At 39.9% G+C, this 17,156-nt stretch overlaps 1 protein-coding gene across 1 annotated transcript in view; it reads left to right on the top strand.

The window, feature by feature from the left end:
- LOC126339987 (prolactin-releasing peptide receptor-like) overlaps window positions 1-17,156 on the top strand; it is a 552,558-nt gene that overhangs the window by 297,578 nt on the left and 237,824 nt on the right. The window contains exon 3 of the mRNA XM_050001677.1: window positions 2,922-3,101. Within this exon, the coding sequence (XP_049857634.1) occupies window positions 2,922-3,101 (180 nt within the window). The remainder of the gene's footprint in view (window positions 1-2,921; window positions 3,102-17,156) is intronic.

Below are 17,156 nucleotides of genomic sequence, written 5' to 3'. Positions count from 1 at the left end.
CTATACTTGAAGTCCATTCACATACATCTCCATGTACACCTAGGCTGCAGCTTCGCCTGGACCTTCCAAATGGACCTAAGGACTCAGTCAACTCTGTGGCTCACTGCTACCACTACCTCTTAATTCTTTCATGTACCGAGGCCATGAAGTGGTTTACACCGATGGCTCGGCCGATGACCAGTTTGGTCTCTTAGAAATTCACACACATTTGAACATTTAAACAAAAATTTTGAATAGGAATTAAAATCCCCATGGAGAAGAAATAAAAGCCTTAAGGTTTGCCAATGGCACTGTAATCCTGTTACACACTCTTACTTATAATCCGTCTTGAGGTGAAACTGGTCATGTAAATATATATATATATATATATATATATATATATATATATATATATATATATATATATATATATATATATATATATTTTGCAATCGAGACGGATTATAAGTAACATTGTATAACCAGAGATTGCGGTAGGCCATCAGACATTATGTCTGTTTTGGGAAAATTCTGTCAGAGACAGCAAAGGATCTGGAAGAGCAGTTGAAAGGAATGGACAGTGTCTTGAAAGAAGGATATAAGATGAACGTCAACAAAAGGAAAGTGAGGATAATGGAATGTAGTCGAATTAAATCACGTGATGCTGAGGGAATTAAATTAGGAAATGAGACACTTAAAGTAGTAGATGAGTTTTTCTATTTGGGGAGCAAAATAACAGATGATGGTTGAAGTAGAGAGGATATAAAATGTGGTCTAAAAATGGAAAGGAAACGGTTTATAAAGAACAGAAATATAACATTGAGTCTAGATTTAAGCGTCAGGAAGTCTTTTCTGAATGTATTTGTATGGAGTGTAGCCTTGTATGGAAGTGAAACATGGATGATAAATAGATTAGACAAGAAGAGAATGGAAGCTTTCGAAATGTGGTGATACAGAAGAATGCTTAAGATTAAATGGGTAGATCACGTAACTAATGAGGAGGTTCTGAATAAAATTGAGGAGAAGAGGAATTTGAGGGACAACGAAATCGGGGACCGGTCGGTAGGACGTTTTCCCAGACATCAAGGAATAACCAGTTTAGTATTAGAGGGCAGTGTGGAGGGTAAAAATAGCAGACGGAGACCAAGAAATGAATACACTATACAGATTCAGAAGGATGTAGGATGCTGCTGTTACTTGGAGATGAAGAAGCTTGCACAGGATAGAGTAGCATGGAGAGCTGCATCAAACCATTCTCTGGACTAAACACCACAACAACACAGTCTTATTTAAATTTCTTTTATAAAATAGATGACTTTTTTCCTTAAAGGTACTTTGAGAACATTTTCAGCAGGAAACAGAACAAAATTTACTAAGCTTATTTTCGTATCTACGCAATATGCCTTGTTTACAAATTTCTAAATTTTCGTTAATCTGTATCCAGAAATCGTCAACGTTAAAATTATAATTGTTGTTGTTGTTGTTGTCTTCATTCCTGAGACTGGTTTGATGCAGCTCTCCATGCTACTCTATCCTGTGCAAGCTGCTTCATCTCCCAGTACCTACTGCAACCTACATCCTTCTGAATCTGCTTAGTGTACTCGTCTCTCGATCTCCCTCTACGATTTTTACCCTCCACGCTGCCCTCCAATGCTAAATTTATAATTGATACGGATGATATCTGTGAGCTCTAAATATAGATAATATGCTTCTTCACTGAAAACATCTTTTTTAGCTCATAGCTTTTTAACATTTAACCGCAGGTTTAAAAATTTGGGAACTTTCATACAAGTCGTGAATTTAATATATGCTTTCACGTAATTAAGGACTACTCCTCTTTTTTCACATTGCTTATTAAACTGAATGGATATACCAGTACTTAGCAGTTTCTTCATTAAATCCTTACATTTAGAGGCAGCCGTGAATGATTGGGCAGGCAGAAATCTTAAAGTTTTTAACATGGCTGCATGATCAGTGACCGTTTACAAAGATAAAGTAAAGTAATAACAGCCTTCACTCGAAAAAAGAAGCTGTTATTGCTTTCATTTTACTTTGTAAATGGTCACTAATCATGCAGCCGTGTTAAAAAAAAATCTCCCAGAGCTGTTTAAATTCTGAGTCTAATACTGCATCCCCTACCTCTTCTTGATCGACTACTATTTGCACTGTTTTCAATCCCATTCATTCGCTTTGAAATACTTTTATTTTGAACTATCTCTTCCAGAATAGGAGTACAGCATATGAATAACTGTTAGCATGTCCCGGACTGCCGTCTTCCACCTCTCATGCCTTTGATGTTTCCGGCGACGAGATGACAACACCCTCTCTGTGTATGTGTGTGTCCGTGTGTGTGTCCGTGTGTCCGTGTGTGTGTGTGTGTGTGTGTGTATGTGTGTGTGTGTGTGTATGCATGTGTACGTGTGTATACAGACGTGCCCACGTGTTGCAGGACATCCCACTGCACATGACGATGTTGACGTGTGTGTGTGTGCTTGTGTGTGTGTGTGTGTGTGTGTGTGTGTGTGTGTGTGTGTGTGTGTGTGTGTGTGTGTACGTGTGTATACAGACGGGCCCCGTGTTGCAGGACATCCCGCTGCACGTGACGATGCTGACGTGTGTGTGTGTGTGTGTGTGTGTGTGTGTGTGTGTGTGTGTGTGTGTGTGTGTGTGTGTGTGTTTGTGTGTGTATGCATGTGTACGTGTGTATACAGATGTGCCCACGTGTTGCAGGACATCCCACTGCACGTGACGATGTTGACGTGTGTGTGTGTGTGTGTGTGTGTGTGTGTGTGTGTACAGACGTGCCCACGTGTTGCAGGACATCCCACTGCACGTGACGATGTTGACGTGTGTGTGTGCTTGTGTGTGTGTGTGTGTGTGTGTGTGTGTGTGTGTGTGTGTGTGTGTGTACGTGTGTATACAGACGTGCCCACGTGTTGCAGGACATCCCGCTACACGTGACGATGCTGACGTTCGTGCTGCTGGCGACGGACCGCTACCGGCTGGTGCTGTACCCGTACAAGCCGCGGGTGCCGCTCTGCATCTGCGCCATCGGCTCGTGGCTGCTCGCCGTCTGCATAGTCGTGCCCTACCCCTTCTACCTCACGTACCTCGACCTGGGGGTAAGTACCGCGTCACGTCTGACAGCCGAAAGTGAAAACTTCAAATCCTTTACAGATGCAGTTTCGTTGCGTCGATGGAACTCCATTACCTTTTATCACAGTGCTTATTCTTAACGTTCCAACACCGGCTGCATTTTCTATAAGTCCTAATTAATGTTTTGATGCTTTCCTTCATCTTTCACTATCTTGTGTTAATCCTTCCATCTCAACGTAACTGCTGCACCCAACAACCTGTATAAACATTGGAAAAAATAACGTATCTTCTAAAAATAAATAAAAGTGAAACACTAAGAAGGAATTATTCGAATGCGACGGATATTGGTAGGTGTAATGTAGATGTTCGAAAAAACAAACTATCACAGTTTCAGAAAAAAATGGATGACTTATTCTATTGACGGAGCTTGACAGTTTGAGTAAGTGAAAAACGCGTTTGTTCACCGCTGCCCCCTATGCAAGTAGAAGTAACTCTCGCCGTGTGCGGGTGGGTATTATCTTGCTGAAAAGCAAGCCCAGTATTGCTTGCCATGAAGGGAAACAAAACAAGGCACAGAATAACATCGACGTATGGCTGTGCCGTAAGTGTGCCGCAGATGACAAACAATGAGATCCTGCTGTGAAAGGGAAATGGCAGAAATGGCACGCCAAACCGTGACCGCTATTTGTCCGGCCGTAAGACGCGCGGCAGTCAGGTTCGTATCTCACAGCTGCCTGTGGCGTCACCGGACTCGTCATTGGCCTGGAATCTCATTGACTAGAGTGGAATTTGTCGTCGGGATGAGTCCTTCTTCGAAATGAGTCCCGGTAACGAGCGAAGACGTATATGGAGACGCCCCAAACGGCAGTGGGATGTCTTCATCGTCATCAGTCATCCCCCTTACGGTCGGTGGAAGGCAATGGCAAACCACCTCCAGTGTACGGTGCTTCGGGTCTCCCGCATCGTCCCCTACACTCCTCGGCGTATGGGACATCATCATCATCATCAACGTTTATGACCAGATGACTTAAAATATTTGAAAACCTTTTAACCACATTCTGCCCTTGCATCTACAGACAAAGTCACCAAATTTCATAAAGTTATTTTAATATTTAAATAACAAGAAACGAAATTTATAACTGTTAGGGTCATATAGACCCGAACAGAACAACAGGATTAATGTCAAAAATCAAATATAATCTTTATTCAAGCACAGAACTCACATACCACTTTATCATACTCCTTCTCCTACCCACCTTTTTTCGTTGTCGGTGAACTTTTACTTTGTGAAGTCTGTGATCAAATTCAGTACCATAAAGGTGAAGAGCTCTTAATTGTACGAAAGAAAAAAAGAACACGAATGGCATTTAAGTGACGGCCGTTGATTACAAAGTAATTTCTGCGATATTACCCAACAGTGAGAGAGAAAATTATTCTAGGGGTTAGTTCTATGTTACTGATTTCATTTGGTTTCCCTCAACATCTATCCACTATCTCTTGCAACAAGGAAATAGATTGAGGATGCATCAGTTTTCCTGACTGATACATTACTAAAGTAATAGTTCAATAAATTTGTCTCTCAGTATAATGTCTCAGTGAATTAGACAGCCAACTTGGAATATCTATCATTCCATGTCTTTTTCCCATGTAGGTGGGACATAAAACGGTTTATGGACAAAAAAGGACAACACTACATCTACATCTACGTGACTACTCTGCAATTCACTCTTAAGTGCCTGGCAGTTGGTTCATCGAACCACTTTCACGCTATTTCCCTGCCGTTCCACACTGCAACAGCCCGCGAAAAATACGAACACTTGAATCTTTCTGCTCGAGATCTGATTTCGCTTATTTTCGTTCTCATTTCTCCGCTTGTATGTTCATGCCAACAAAATATTTCCACATTTGGAGAAGACAGTTGGAGATCGAAGTTTCGTGAAAAGATCTCGCCGTAACGAAACACGCTTTTGTTTCAATGACTGCCACCGAAATTCGCGTGTCACATCCATAACTTTCTTCTCCTCTATTCCGCGATAATACAAAGCGAGTTGCTCTCCTCTGAACTTTTCCGATGCTCTCCGTCAGTCCAATCTGGTAAGGATCCCATACTTCACAGCAGTACTCCAGCAGAGCACCGTGAAGCGTTGTGCAGGCAATTTCTTTAGTAGATCTGTTGCATTTTCTAAACATCCCACCAATAAAACATAGACTTTGGTTAGCCCTCCCCACAACATTATCTGTGTGGTCGTTTCAGTACAAATCGTTCGTAATTGCAATTTCTGGGTATTTAGTTGAACTGACATTTGTATGATTTATCGTGTAACCTTTATTTAAGGGATTATTTTCAGCACTCATGTGGATGACGTTACACTTTCCATTATTTAGGGTCAATCTGCCACTTTTCGCACCATACAGATATTTTATCTAAATCATTTTCCAACTTACATTCTGATGCTTTTGCTAGACGTTAAATGACTTCAGCTTCTGCAGAAAATCTAGGAATGATGCTCAGACTGGCACCTCGTTTATATAGCTTAAGGACAGCAGAGGCACGTATTGCATAGAATTTCCTAGGGGAACGCTACATATCACTTCTGCTTCACTCGACGACATGCCGTCAATTACTACGAACAGTATCTCAAGAATCCAGTCGCACGACTGATACGATGCTCCATAGACACGCAGTTTGATTCGATGATTCTTGTAAGGAACGGTGTCAAAAGCCTCTTGGAAATCTAAAAATACAGTATCGATTTCAGATTCCCTGTCGACAGCACTCATTACTTCGCGGCAAGAAAAAGGTACTTGTGTATCACAAGAGTGATATTTCAGACTCTGTGCTGACTACGCGTCAACAGATCATTTTCCTCGAGATAGTTCGTAATGTTCGATCACAGCATTTGTTTAAAAATCGTAGTGCAAATCGACCTAAGCGATATGGGTCTACAATTCATCATATTACTCCTATTTATTTTCTTGGCCGTTTGCTTTCTTGAGTAATGGCGTGACCTGCGCAACTTTCCAGTCTCTGTATACGGATGTTTCGTCAAGCGAACGGTTGTAGATGATTTTTAAGAAGGAACCATTTTCTAAGCATATTCTAGAAGGAATCTAGTTGATACACAATCTGGATCGGACGACTTGCGTTTATTAAATGATTTAAACTGCTCTATGCTGAGGATATCTACTTTTAAGCTAATCCTCTTGACAGCAGTTCTTGATACGAGTTCTTTGTGAAGAAATTTCAGAAAATTATGTTGAGTAACTCTGTTTTAGTGGCACTGTCATCAGTAACATCAGAATAACTATCTTGCAGTAAAGATACTGATTGTGTCTTGCCGCAGGTTTACGTCAAATACGACGAAAATATCTGTATTTTTCGCAAGATCTCGAGAGAAAATTTCGTTATGGAAACTATTAAAAGTATTTCACAATGAATTTCGTGCTTATTTTCGAGCTTCTCTAAAACTGTGCCAATATTAGGTTCTTTACGTTCTTTTCATTTTGAGTTGCGCTCTTCGTTGCTTCTGCAACAGTGTTCTGATCTGTTTTTTGTCCGATGGGGAGTCAGTTCTGTCTAATATTAATTTATTTCGTATAAATCTCTCCATTCCAGTCGATACTATTTCATTAATTCCAAGCCACATCTGGTCTACAATTTCATAGCTATGCCGGAAGGAATGACGACTGCCTCTTAACAAGGTGTTAGGAGCATTTTTATCTGCTTTTTATTTTTCGTAAAAATTGTGAGTTGTTTAAAAGTTATGATTTTATAGGAAGATGACAGAGTAACTTGCTTAATAATCGTCCTAGGCAAAACAAGTTGTATACGAAAAGAAAAAAAAACAATTATCTCACTAGGAAATAAGAGTGCATAGGAGAGCAGAAACAAGACGTACATCAGAAACAGATTGGTGCTGACTAGAAAGTCTATCTTCAACGAAAAACATATCTAATAGTATCAGATGTTGAGCTACGTCGATAAAAAGTTTATAAATACGACACTGACATCACGTATAAACAATAACAATGAACTAATTCTGAGATTTTATTTGTTGTGTAAGAGATAATTGTACTTGGTGCACTGTTCCTTAGTGTAAAGGGTGATAAACGGACTACATTGACAGAAGTGGAAGATGTTACATGGTGAGGTAGCTGTCCGATATTTAATAAACTTTGCGGATATGTTCATCACTCAACGGTTATTAAATTATTTCACTTTCATTTAATTCAGTACTCGTGTCCACAATCAGCTTCAGTATGAAGTATGGACCCCAATGGCACGAATACACTCTTGTATTCGTTGTGGTATGGAAACAAATATCCTCCACAACTAATCTTCTGGAAGTTGTAGCCGTACTTGCCACGGATTCTGCGTCACATAATTAAGACTGATGGCTGGATGCTGGCATGAAAATATACATCCTTAACAGTGTCTTGCAGACATACTTAATACGTTGCCTATCAGATACTGGGTACCATAGGTCTGCACCTTCTTCAGTACCATAGGTCTGATCCGAAAATTTGGGCTAAATATGTTAGAACACGGTCCAATATGTTGTATATGTCCACCAAACAAATAAAGTGAAATCCAAGAAAGCATAACTTGCCCATGCTCCCTACGTTTGAAATAATACGAAATTAATAACAACGATGGGAAATTCAAAATAGTCCAGTTTTGTAAGAATGAAACTGTGGGAAATTAAAAAATAAACTATGTATCTAGAGTTATAAGCACAGCCCGATGAACTCACAATCCAAGATGGCGGTCTCAAGTACACGTGTAAGTACATGCGACCACAATAATATGAATATGCATCAGCTTATGAAATCATTAGAGCAGAAAAGTATTCAACTAAAATGTGTAAAAGGGGCAATAACATTCCTGATATCACATGTATATTCTGCACTTACAAATCCACAATAAATTTCACAAAATACGTCATTTTGTACTCGCAGTGAGGTGATCGAATACCACTGAAATCGGAAGAAAACTTGTCAACACTTAGAAACAACTATTCAGATAAATATTTAAGCATTACCACCCCTGATATTAAATATACATACAGCACTTGCAAAAAAATAAATACCTTGAGGTGGCGTGGTTCAGCCACAAGACATAATCTTTAAAGCCACAATAAGTGAACCAGTACCGTCTCAATTCACAATTGCATACACAACAGAAAAATTGCTGAATACTAAGGCTGCATCGACTGTGAGAACCTTCATATGTACAATCATCACACAGCACTTCATCTTGACACTCAATGAAAGGGGCTGAATAAACTATCCACAGATATGAGGCCTTATATGCTGACAGCACTGAGGTATTACTGCTCAGTTTAGACCGCGCTGGTTGCTACACTTTCAAACCTTCGGACCCTACCAAAACCAGTAAACGACCGTAACTCTACTTTACTGTGACATTCACAACATTGGGAATCTGAAACCTCAGCAGTCCCCACTACCCCTAAGTTCGCAAACGGGGGGAGGCATCATTCAATAGAACATAGCTTACACATCTCACTAGCACCCATTAGCATTATAGCCAGCGCGTCTGCGATGCTTTGGAACAATGCGAACCTTTTAGTCAACAATGGCGATGGGACAATTTTTTTGGGGGAAGGTCATCAGTCTTCTGACTGGTTTGATGCGACCCGCCAAGAATTCCTCTCTTGTGCTAAACTCTTCATCTCAGATTAGCAGCATCTCGTGGTCGTGCGGTAGCGTTCTCGCTTCCCACACCCGGGTTCCCGGGTTCGATTCCCGGCGGGGTCAAGGATTTTCTCTGCCTTGTGATGGCTGGGTGTTGTGTGATGTCCTTAGATTAGTTAGGTTTAAGTAGTTCTAAGTTCTAGGGGACTGATGACCATAGATGTTAAGTGCCATAGTGCTCAGATCCATTTGAACCAACCAGATTAGCACTTGCAACCTACGTCCTCAGATATTTGCTGGATGGATTGTAATCTCTGTCTTCCTCTACAGTTTTTGTCATGTACAGCTTCCTCTAGTACCAAGAAAGTAATTCCCTCATTTCTTAACAGACGTCCTATCATCCTGCCCCTTCTCCTTATCAATGTTTTGTACATATTTCTTTTCTCTCCGATTCTGCGCAGAACTTTCTCATCCATTAAATTCTCAGTTCACCTAATTTTAAAAATTCGTCTGTAGCACCACATCTCAAATCCTTCGATTCCCTCTTGTTCCCATTTTCCCACAGTCCATGTTTCACTACCATGCAATGCTGTACTCCAGACGTACATTCTAAGAAATTTTTTGCCTCTAAGTAAGGCCTGTGTTAGATACTAGTAGACTTCTCTTGGCCAGGTATGCTCTTCTCGACATTGTTAGTCTGCTTTTGATGTGCTCCTTGTTACATCTGTCATTGGTTATTTTACTGCCTAGGAAGCAGAATTCCTTAACTTCATCTACATCGTGAGCAACAATCATGATGTTAATTTTTCTCATTGTTCTCATTCTGCTACTTCTCATTACTTTAGTCTTTCTTCGATTTACTCTCAATCAGTAATCTGTATTCATTACATTGTCCCTACCACTCAGCAGATCATGTAATTCTTCTTTGTTTTCATCAGAGAATTGTATCATTGATATCTTTCCAACTTGCATTTTAATTTCACTCACTAATATTTCTTTTATTTCCATCATTGCTTCTTCGATGTACAGATTGAACAGTAGGGGCGAAGGACTAAATCCCTGTCTTTCACCCTTTGTAACCCGAGCACTTCGATCTTCGTCGCCCACTCTTATTATTTCCTCTTGGCTCTTCTACATGTTGCATATTACGCGTCTCTCCCCATATTTTTCTCAGAATTTCGAACATCTTTCACCATTTTACACTGTCGAACGTTTTTTCTTGGTCGACAAGTCCTATGGACGTGTCTTCAATTTTCTTTAGTCTTGTGTCCATTATCAACCGCAACGTCAGAATTGCCTCACTCGTGGCTTTACTTTTCCTAACACCAAACTAATCGCAATATAGCACATACTCAATTTTATTTTTCATTCTTCTGTGTATTATTCTTGTCAGTAACTTGGATGTATGAGCTTTTAAGCTGATTGTGCGAAAATTCTCACACATGTCAACTCTTGCAGTCTTCGGAATTTTGTTGGTGATATTTTTTCGAAAGTCAGATGGTATGTAGCCAGACTCATACATTTTACACTCCAACGGGAACACTCGTTTTGTTGCTATTTCTCCCAATGATTTCAGAAATTCTGATGGAATGTTATTTATCCCTTCTGCTTCATTTTATCTTAAAGTCTGATTCTAATACACGATCCCCTATCTCTTGTAAATCGACTCCTGTTTCTTCTTCTACCACATCCGAAAATCTTCCTCCTGATAACGGCTTGTAATGTATTCTTTCCACCCATCCGCTCTCTCCTTTTTATTTTTCAGTGGTATTCGCGTTGCAATCTTAATGTTACCACCATCGCTTTCAATGTTACAGATGGTCTTTTTCACTTTCCTGTATGCTGAGACTGTACTTCCGAGAATCATTTCTATTTCGTTTCTTCCCATTCTTCATGCAGCCATTTCGCCCTAGCTTCCCTGCGCTTCGTATTTATTTCATTCCTCAGCGACTTGTATTTTCAAATTTAACTTAATAATTTACTATGAGAAATCATATCTGTACACATCGTTGCCAGAGTGAATTCACGCTCATCGCAGCAGTTAGATATAGAGGTATATTTATTGCAGTTGGCTGTAAGACACTAAATATATAATTTCAGCGGTTTTCTTAGGCGCCCTGCCACAGTACCAAAGCACAATGACAGAGTCATAGGGCTACGTCCTAGTGGAAAATATTAAAACTCAAAGTATTAGGACTCATATTTCAGCAAATGCTTTAAAATGAATACCGATGCAAAAAAAAAATGCGTTAACGCAACACGAATGAATTAAGAATATGGGATGGAATCGGCACATGTACAGACAAACAAATGTTTCATATTTCATAAAAATTGGAGGAATGATTCAGGGTGAAAGACCGTCACCAGCTGATCAAGTCAGTATCATATTGGTTCACCTTCGGTCCTGCATGCAGTTATTCAGCTTAGCATTGTCTGAAAGGTATCTTAGAGCCCTACTAAAGGATATCGTGACAAATTCTATCCAACTGATACATTAAATCGTCTAAATCCTGAGCTAGTTGGAGGGCCCTGGCTCTAATGCTTCAAACATTCTCAGCTGGGGAGAGATCCAGGGACTTTGCAGGCCAACGTAGGGTTCAGTAAGCATGAAGGCAAGCAGCAGAAACTCCTGCCGTGCGAGCGAGCATTACCTTGCTGAAACGTAAGCCTTGAATGGCTTGCCATGAAGGGCACCAAAGCGGGTCATAGAATATTGTCAATGTACTACTGTGCTGTAATCGCGCCGTGGCAGATAACCAAACGGCTCCTGCAATGGCAAGAAATGGCACTGCAGACCTATTACTCCTGGGTGTCAGGCCACATGACAGGTGACAGCAAGGTTCGTACCCCACCGCTGTCTGTGATGTCTCCAGGCATGTCTTCGCTGTTCATCAGGGCTCGGTTCGAAGTGGGACTGATCACTGAAGACAATAATACTTCAGTCAATGAGATTTCAGTTTACTCTAATGCACAGCAGAGGCGTCTAGTTAACAAGTGGACTGTCAGTGTACAACGCCCTGTGCCTCCACGCAGAAGCCAAATATGATAACGTAACTGAATTGCTTACAATATGGAAAATTTTATCAACTATGTTTGCACTACTGACTTTAAGGACTGGCTCAAGTGTCACATTGATATACTTTATTTGAAGCTATCTCTAGATATCTCTACAAATAATTCAAAACCAACATTTACTTCTAAAATAGATATAACGAATTAGGAATTCGTATTTCTTGAACATTAGTTATACCTTAAATCTATCCCACAAACCCAGAAAACGTGAAAGAAATAGTGAAAGAAATAAAGTCCTGTTTCACAGCCCAGTACTTAGTGTCACCAGCTGGTGCGAGCACTCTACAAAATGAATGCTCCTATCACCAGTTGATGGCTGCGCTTTCGAAAACGATAATGGTTTGATGCTGTACCAAGACTTTCTTTGGGTTACTATTGTCACCAAAAAATCGCTTCACTGTCGAAAATGTGAATCCTTCGTTCGTTCGTTCGTTGCACCAAGATTAGTTCTTGCTGCCACCAATAGGTAGCTCCACTGTCAAAAACGCAAGATGTTCGTAATTTAACTATTTTCCACAGACAAGATGTTTCAGAATTCTAAAACGTCTGTAAATATACGTCTAAAAAGTAAAGAAAATTTCCAAATATACACATGTTCGCCAAATTAGCACCCAAAGCTATAATGTAGGTATTCAAGTGCAAATTTTAATGTCTAATAACAGCTAACATTTTAGAATGTAGACGTACGGAATCAACGTCGCAAAACTAACTTGACCAGGCTTATAATTACACAAAAGACACGTGTTATCTGAAATACAACACTAAGCAGGAAGGCATGCAACAAGTTGACAGTGTCAATGTAACTAATTACGCCTGAGGCCTACTCTTGATATAGGTCACAATACACCCTGATATTAGATATGTCCGCGTTCATATTGTTCTCAAGCATCATTTTATGAGGAATAGAGAAACTAAACCGTGATATTCATTAGTAAAAACGTAATCGATCTTACTGAATGATAATTATTGAAAATGACAAAGGCCTGACGAAGTTTGTAACCAGAACTATGGCGTCAAGGCTCTGTAAAAGCTTTATGGACTGTATTACCTTCCACAAGCCAGATGTAACAGTAACCTAATGCAGTAAAACGAAAAGTGCGACGTTTACATAGATCATGAAGGGTTTAGTTGAGTGTAATAACAAAGAAAAAAACCTGTAAGGCTCAAATCAACTTCTGTGATGTCACAATATTCTAAAATATGTGTAATGTTTACATTGTGTTCAGTTCCTAAATAAATTTGTGTGTCTGGATTTTAGGAAACCACACATGGTGAAAATAATAAAACGTTTAATCAACTACACCAAACACACACAGAAACACACACACACACACACACACACACACACACACACACACACACACACACACACACACACACATGTACACAGCCCAATTGTCGCATTAGGGAGGGAAGGACTAAGGTTGTTTATTGCGATGTATAAACTGCAGATTGAAAGGAACTTCTATGAACGCTCGACCAGAAACGGTGGCAGTGAGACATGTAAGGTTTCTACAGACAGTGTCATAGCCGATAACACACAAATAAATAAAATTACTGACGAGTTATTGTGAGACTTCTCATATCTGGCCACCACAGTGAAGGTCCAAAATTTAAGTATAGTCACACCTAAATTGTCATCATGAGACATGAAAATGCATGCCTATTGGAATATAAGCCATACATCTACAAAAATAAAGTTGTATTATATGTAAGCACAACGAGGTGTTAAATATGCCCATAGCCTAACGTCTAACACAAAGCTTTATATGGCCTACATCGCGCGGCTGCCCCCGTCGGTGGTACGAGTCCTTCCTCGGGCGTGGGTGTATGTCCTGCCCTTGGCGTAAGTTAGTTTAAGTTAGATTAAGTAGTGTGTAAGCCTAGGGACCGATAACCTCAGTAGTTTAGTCCCATTGTACCTTACCACAAATTTCCAAAAAACTTAATACATTGATGTTATTCTTCATAATTTATAGATACGTAGATGAAGATGCTGCTGTAAGTGGGTTAAAATTTTGTGGGTCGCAACTGGAAATGACATCAGAGATTTTAACCAGCACTTAATACTGCCCAGCTCAAGCATACGGTTAATCAATTCCTCAACCACATCATGTTCAGACCTCTAACAGGCAAAGCTATAAAATAACTGTAAATATTGCGAGGTACAGTACTTTAACGTTGCAGTTTGACAGCATGACATTGACAGTTTGAGGAGACGAAGATATCGGAGTCATAATACACAGAAAACAGAGACGAAATAATACTATAATTTCAGATATTTCCTTTACGTAATTATGACGAGAGCTCAGGTACTTGTTTTGATATACTGCATATTTTAGAAGACTGACTGCGGAATTTTGATAGCAATATCAATATTCAAATCATAATTTTAGTGTCTGTTAAAAAATATTGTAATCATTTGAGAATTTTTGGTTGAACACCTATGAAAGGGGAGAAGACTAGGGTTTAATCCCACTGACAACGAGGTTATCACAGTTATAGCGCAATCTTGAGTTGCTGTAAGATGAAGAAGAAACTCCACCGTATCCTCTTTCACAGCATTCAGCCCAGAATGTGCATCAAAACAGTCGTGTGTTGTTTTGTCCGTATTCTACAACTACATCTCGCTAGTATAAATTTTCCCGTAGGCGTACAGTTATAATTTCCTATTTCAACGAATGTATGGTAGTGTACTGGATATGCTTATACCTACTAGAAAAGTTCATAAAGAGAGGGGTATCTATGGTATAACATCATATAAACAAACAGTGACTCTGACATAATGGGTGTTACAGTGCAAGACTATGCTTGGATGGCTACTGACTGAAACACGTTTAGATTTGAAGAATCAGCGACCTGAACTCGTCATACATTTTGACCACGAGACGTAATGGAGAGTGAGTCTTAGTAGTTCATACATTTTCAGTTTTGTTACTATGGTTTTTCAAATGATTCTATTGCTTCTAGTGAAGTCACTTTAAAACTGATATACAAATTTAAGGCGACGTCGAGAATAAAATAAATTTTTTCTGTGACTGACAGCTCGGTGTCGGTACAAGGAAAAAGAAATGTTACTTGAAGATATTTAGAATGCATAGCCTGAAACTCACAACAGTTTTTGAAGGACTTCACTTCCCGCTTTTGATTGCATAAGCTTTTATTCTTGTGCTGAAATTTCGACGCTATGCCGTTGCCAAGCATAAATATTTGATTACACTTTACGGCATAGGTATAAATTGTACGTAATGGCACCCCTGTAAGATTTTGTCTCACGTAAAAGTAAAAAAAGCAACATTTGTGGTCACTGACGTACGTTAAGTAATACGTGTTCACACGCACGTTGAAATATGACTCTGGCGTTGCAAGGCAATCAAATTGTGAAAGTAGCATAAGTTACAAAGATCATTGAAATGTCATTTCGTGGGAGACAGATTAGGAATCGGTTTCATCAGGAAAACAGTGAACAGATATCGTATACGCCAGTCATTGACTGATTTCTAGGTGTTGTTTAGCTACTCAAGGCTAATGTCAATTAGAAATTTAACTACAGTGCGTTCGAAATATCACTGTGCACCAGTCTCTGGACTAAGGATTTAAATTACTTTGGAAGTTCGAAAGAAATTTGTCAGACTCCTAGTCTTAGAAATGTTTTTTCTTAGATTCGTAACAGTTTCATATTATTTAGCTATTTTATTCACTTAATGAAAGTTATAGAATGCGTTGTGTGATGTTGAGATGTTCAATTTGTTTTCAAACTGAGGAACATATTTTTCTTGTTGAAGATATTCTCCGATCAAGCAGTTTGGGCAGGAGGCATTTCCTAAGAAATCCGAACAAACACCTGTACCTCATCGGAATGTGTTTCGTCAGCTTATTGAGCAATTTCGATTTTACATGGCGAACGACTGCAGTACGACCTAAGACAGAGGAACAGAAGTTGTTGAATATTTCTGGATCCATGCAGAGAGCCGAGAAAATGTATTGTGTAAGTTGGAACAGGAAAATGTATCAGCCTTGTATAGCCGCCCATGAACGTCTTTTCTACATACGTTGAAGCTGCATGGTAGCTTCGGAACAATAGGTAATTTCTTAAATTGGTATTTACATTGGGGAATAGGCTCAGCTGATTTACGAAGAATGCGGAGCATGGGAGCCATCGTGCGTAATGAAAGTTGTAAAAGGTAGTTTCATAGAGGAGGCATAAACGTAAATGTCAGAAACACTGCACTCGTTTCAGGGTACATCGACAGTAGGGCCAGCACAAAACAGCACTGGAGAGAAATGAATAAGCTGTTGATACAATTGTCCGCATGCCATACGCTGAAATGAGCGGTGTAAGTACAGTTGCACATCTGCATCTAAAGAGATGTAGAGCCGCGCTTCCTCTTAATGGCGTCGTGGAAATTCGCAGCGCTGTGTGAATGTACGCTGGCGAACACACTTGTTCCTCAAGAGAATCTCGGTCGACACACACGACGGCCGCTGGCCAAGGATGATGACCACATCCACATCTAAATGGTTACTCCGCAATTCACACTCAAATGTCTGGCAGAGGGTTAATCGAACGATTTTCATACTACTTCTCTACCATTCCACTCTCGAAAAAGGAACACCTAAATCTTTCCTTTAGAGCTCTGATTTCTCTTATTTTATTACGATGATCATTTCTCCCTACGTAGGTGGGTGTCAACAAAATATTTCCGCATTCGGAAGAGAAAGTTGGTGATTGAAACTTCGTAAATAGATCTTGCCGTAAAGAAAACCGCCTTTGTATCAGTGACTGCCACCCGAACTCGCGTATCATATCAGTGACACGCTCACCCTATTGCGCGATAACACGAAACGAGCTGCCCTTCTTTGCACTTTTTCGGTGTCCTCCGTCAATCCTACCTGGTAAGGGTCCCATATCGCGCAGCAATATTCAATGCAAATCACGGTGTTGAGTGCCCCACAAGCCTATCAGATATCCTTAACGTCGTCTACATCCTGATTACCATCTGAGATGTCGAGTTTCTCGCTTTTCTCATTACTGCTACTTCTCATTAGAACTTTCTTTCTTTGATTTACTCTCAATCCATGTGTTGCACTCATTCGAATGTTCACTCCACTCAACACATCCTTCAATTCGTCTTCACTTTCACTAAGTATAGCAATATCATCAGCAAATCCTATTATTGATATCCTTTCACCCTAAATTTTAATCCTGCTTTGAACCTTTCGTTTATTTCCTTCATTGCTTCTTTGGTGTACAGACTGAACAGTTGGGGCAAAACATTGGATCCCTGTTCCAGACCCGTTTTAATCCGAGCATTTCGTTGCTAGTCGTCGAGTTATTATAGGAAATGTTTTAA

Source organism: Schistocerca gregaria, chromosome 1 (genome assembly GCF_023897955.1).
Source record: "Schistocerca gregaria isolate iqSchGreg1 chromosome 1, iqSchGreg1.2, whole genome shotgun sequence".
Taxonomy (NCBI): domain Eukaryota; kingdom Metazoa; phylum Arthropoda; class Insecta; order Orthoptera; family Acrididae; genus Schistocerca; species Schistocerca gregaria.
Note: the sequence above shows the minus strand (reverse complement) of the source record. Positions and strands in the feature narration are given on the sequence as shown.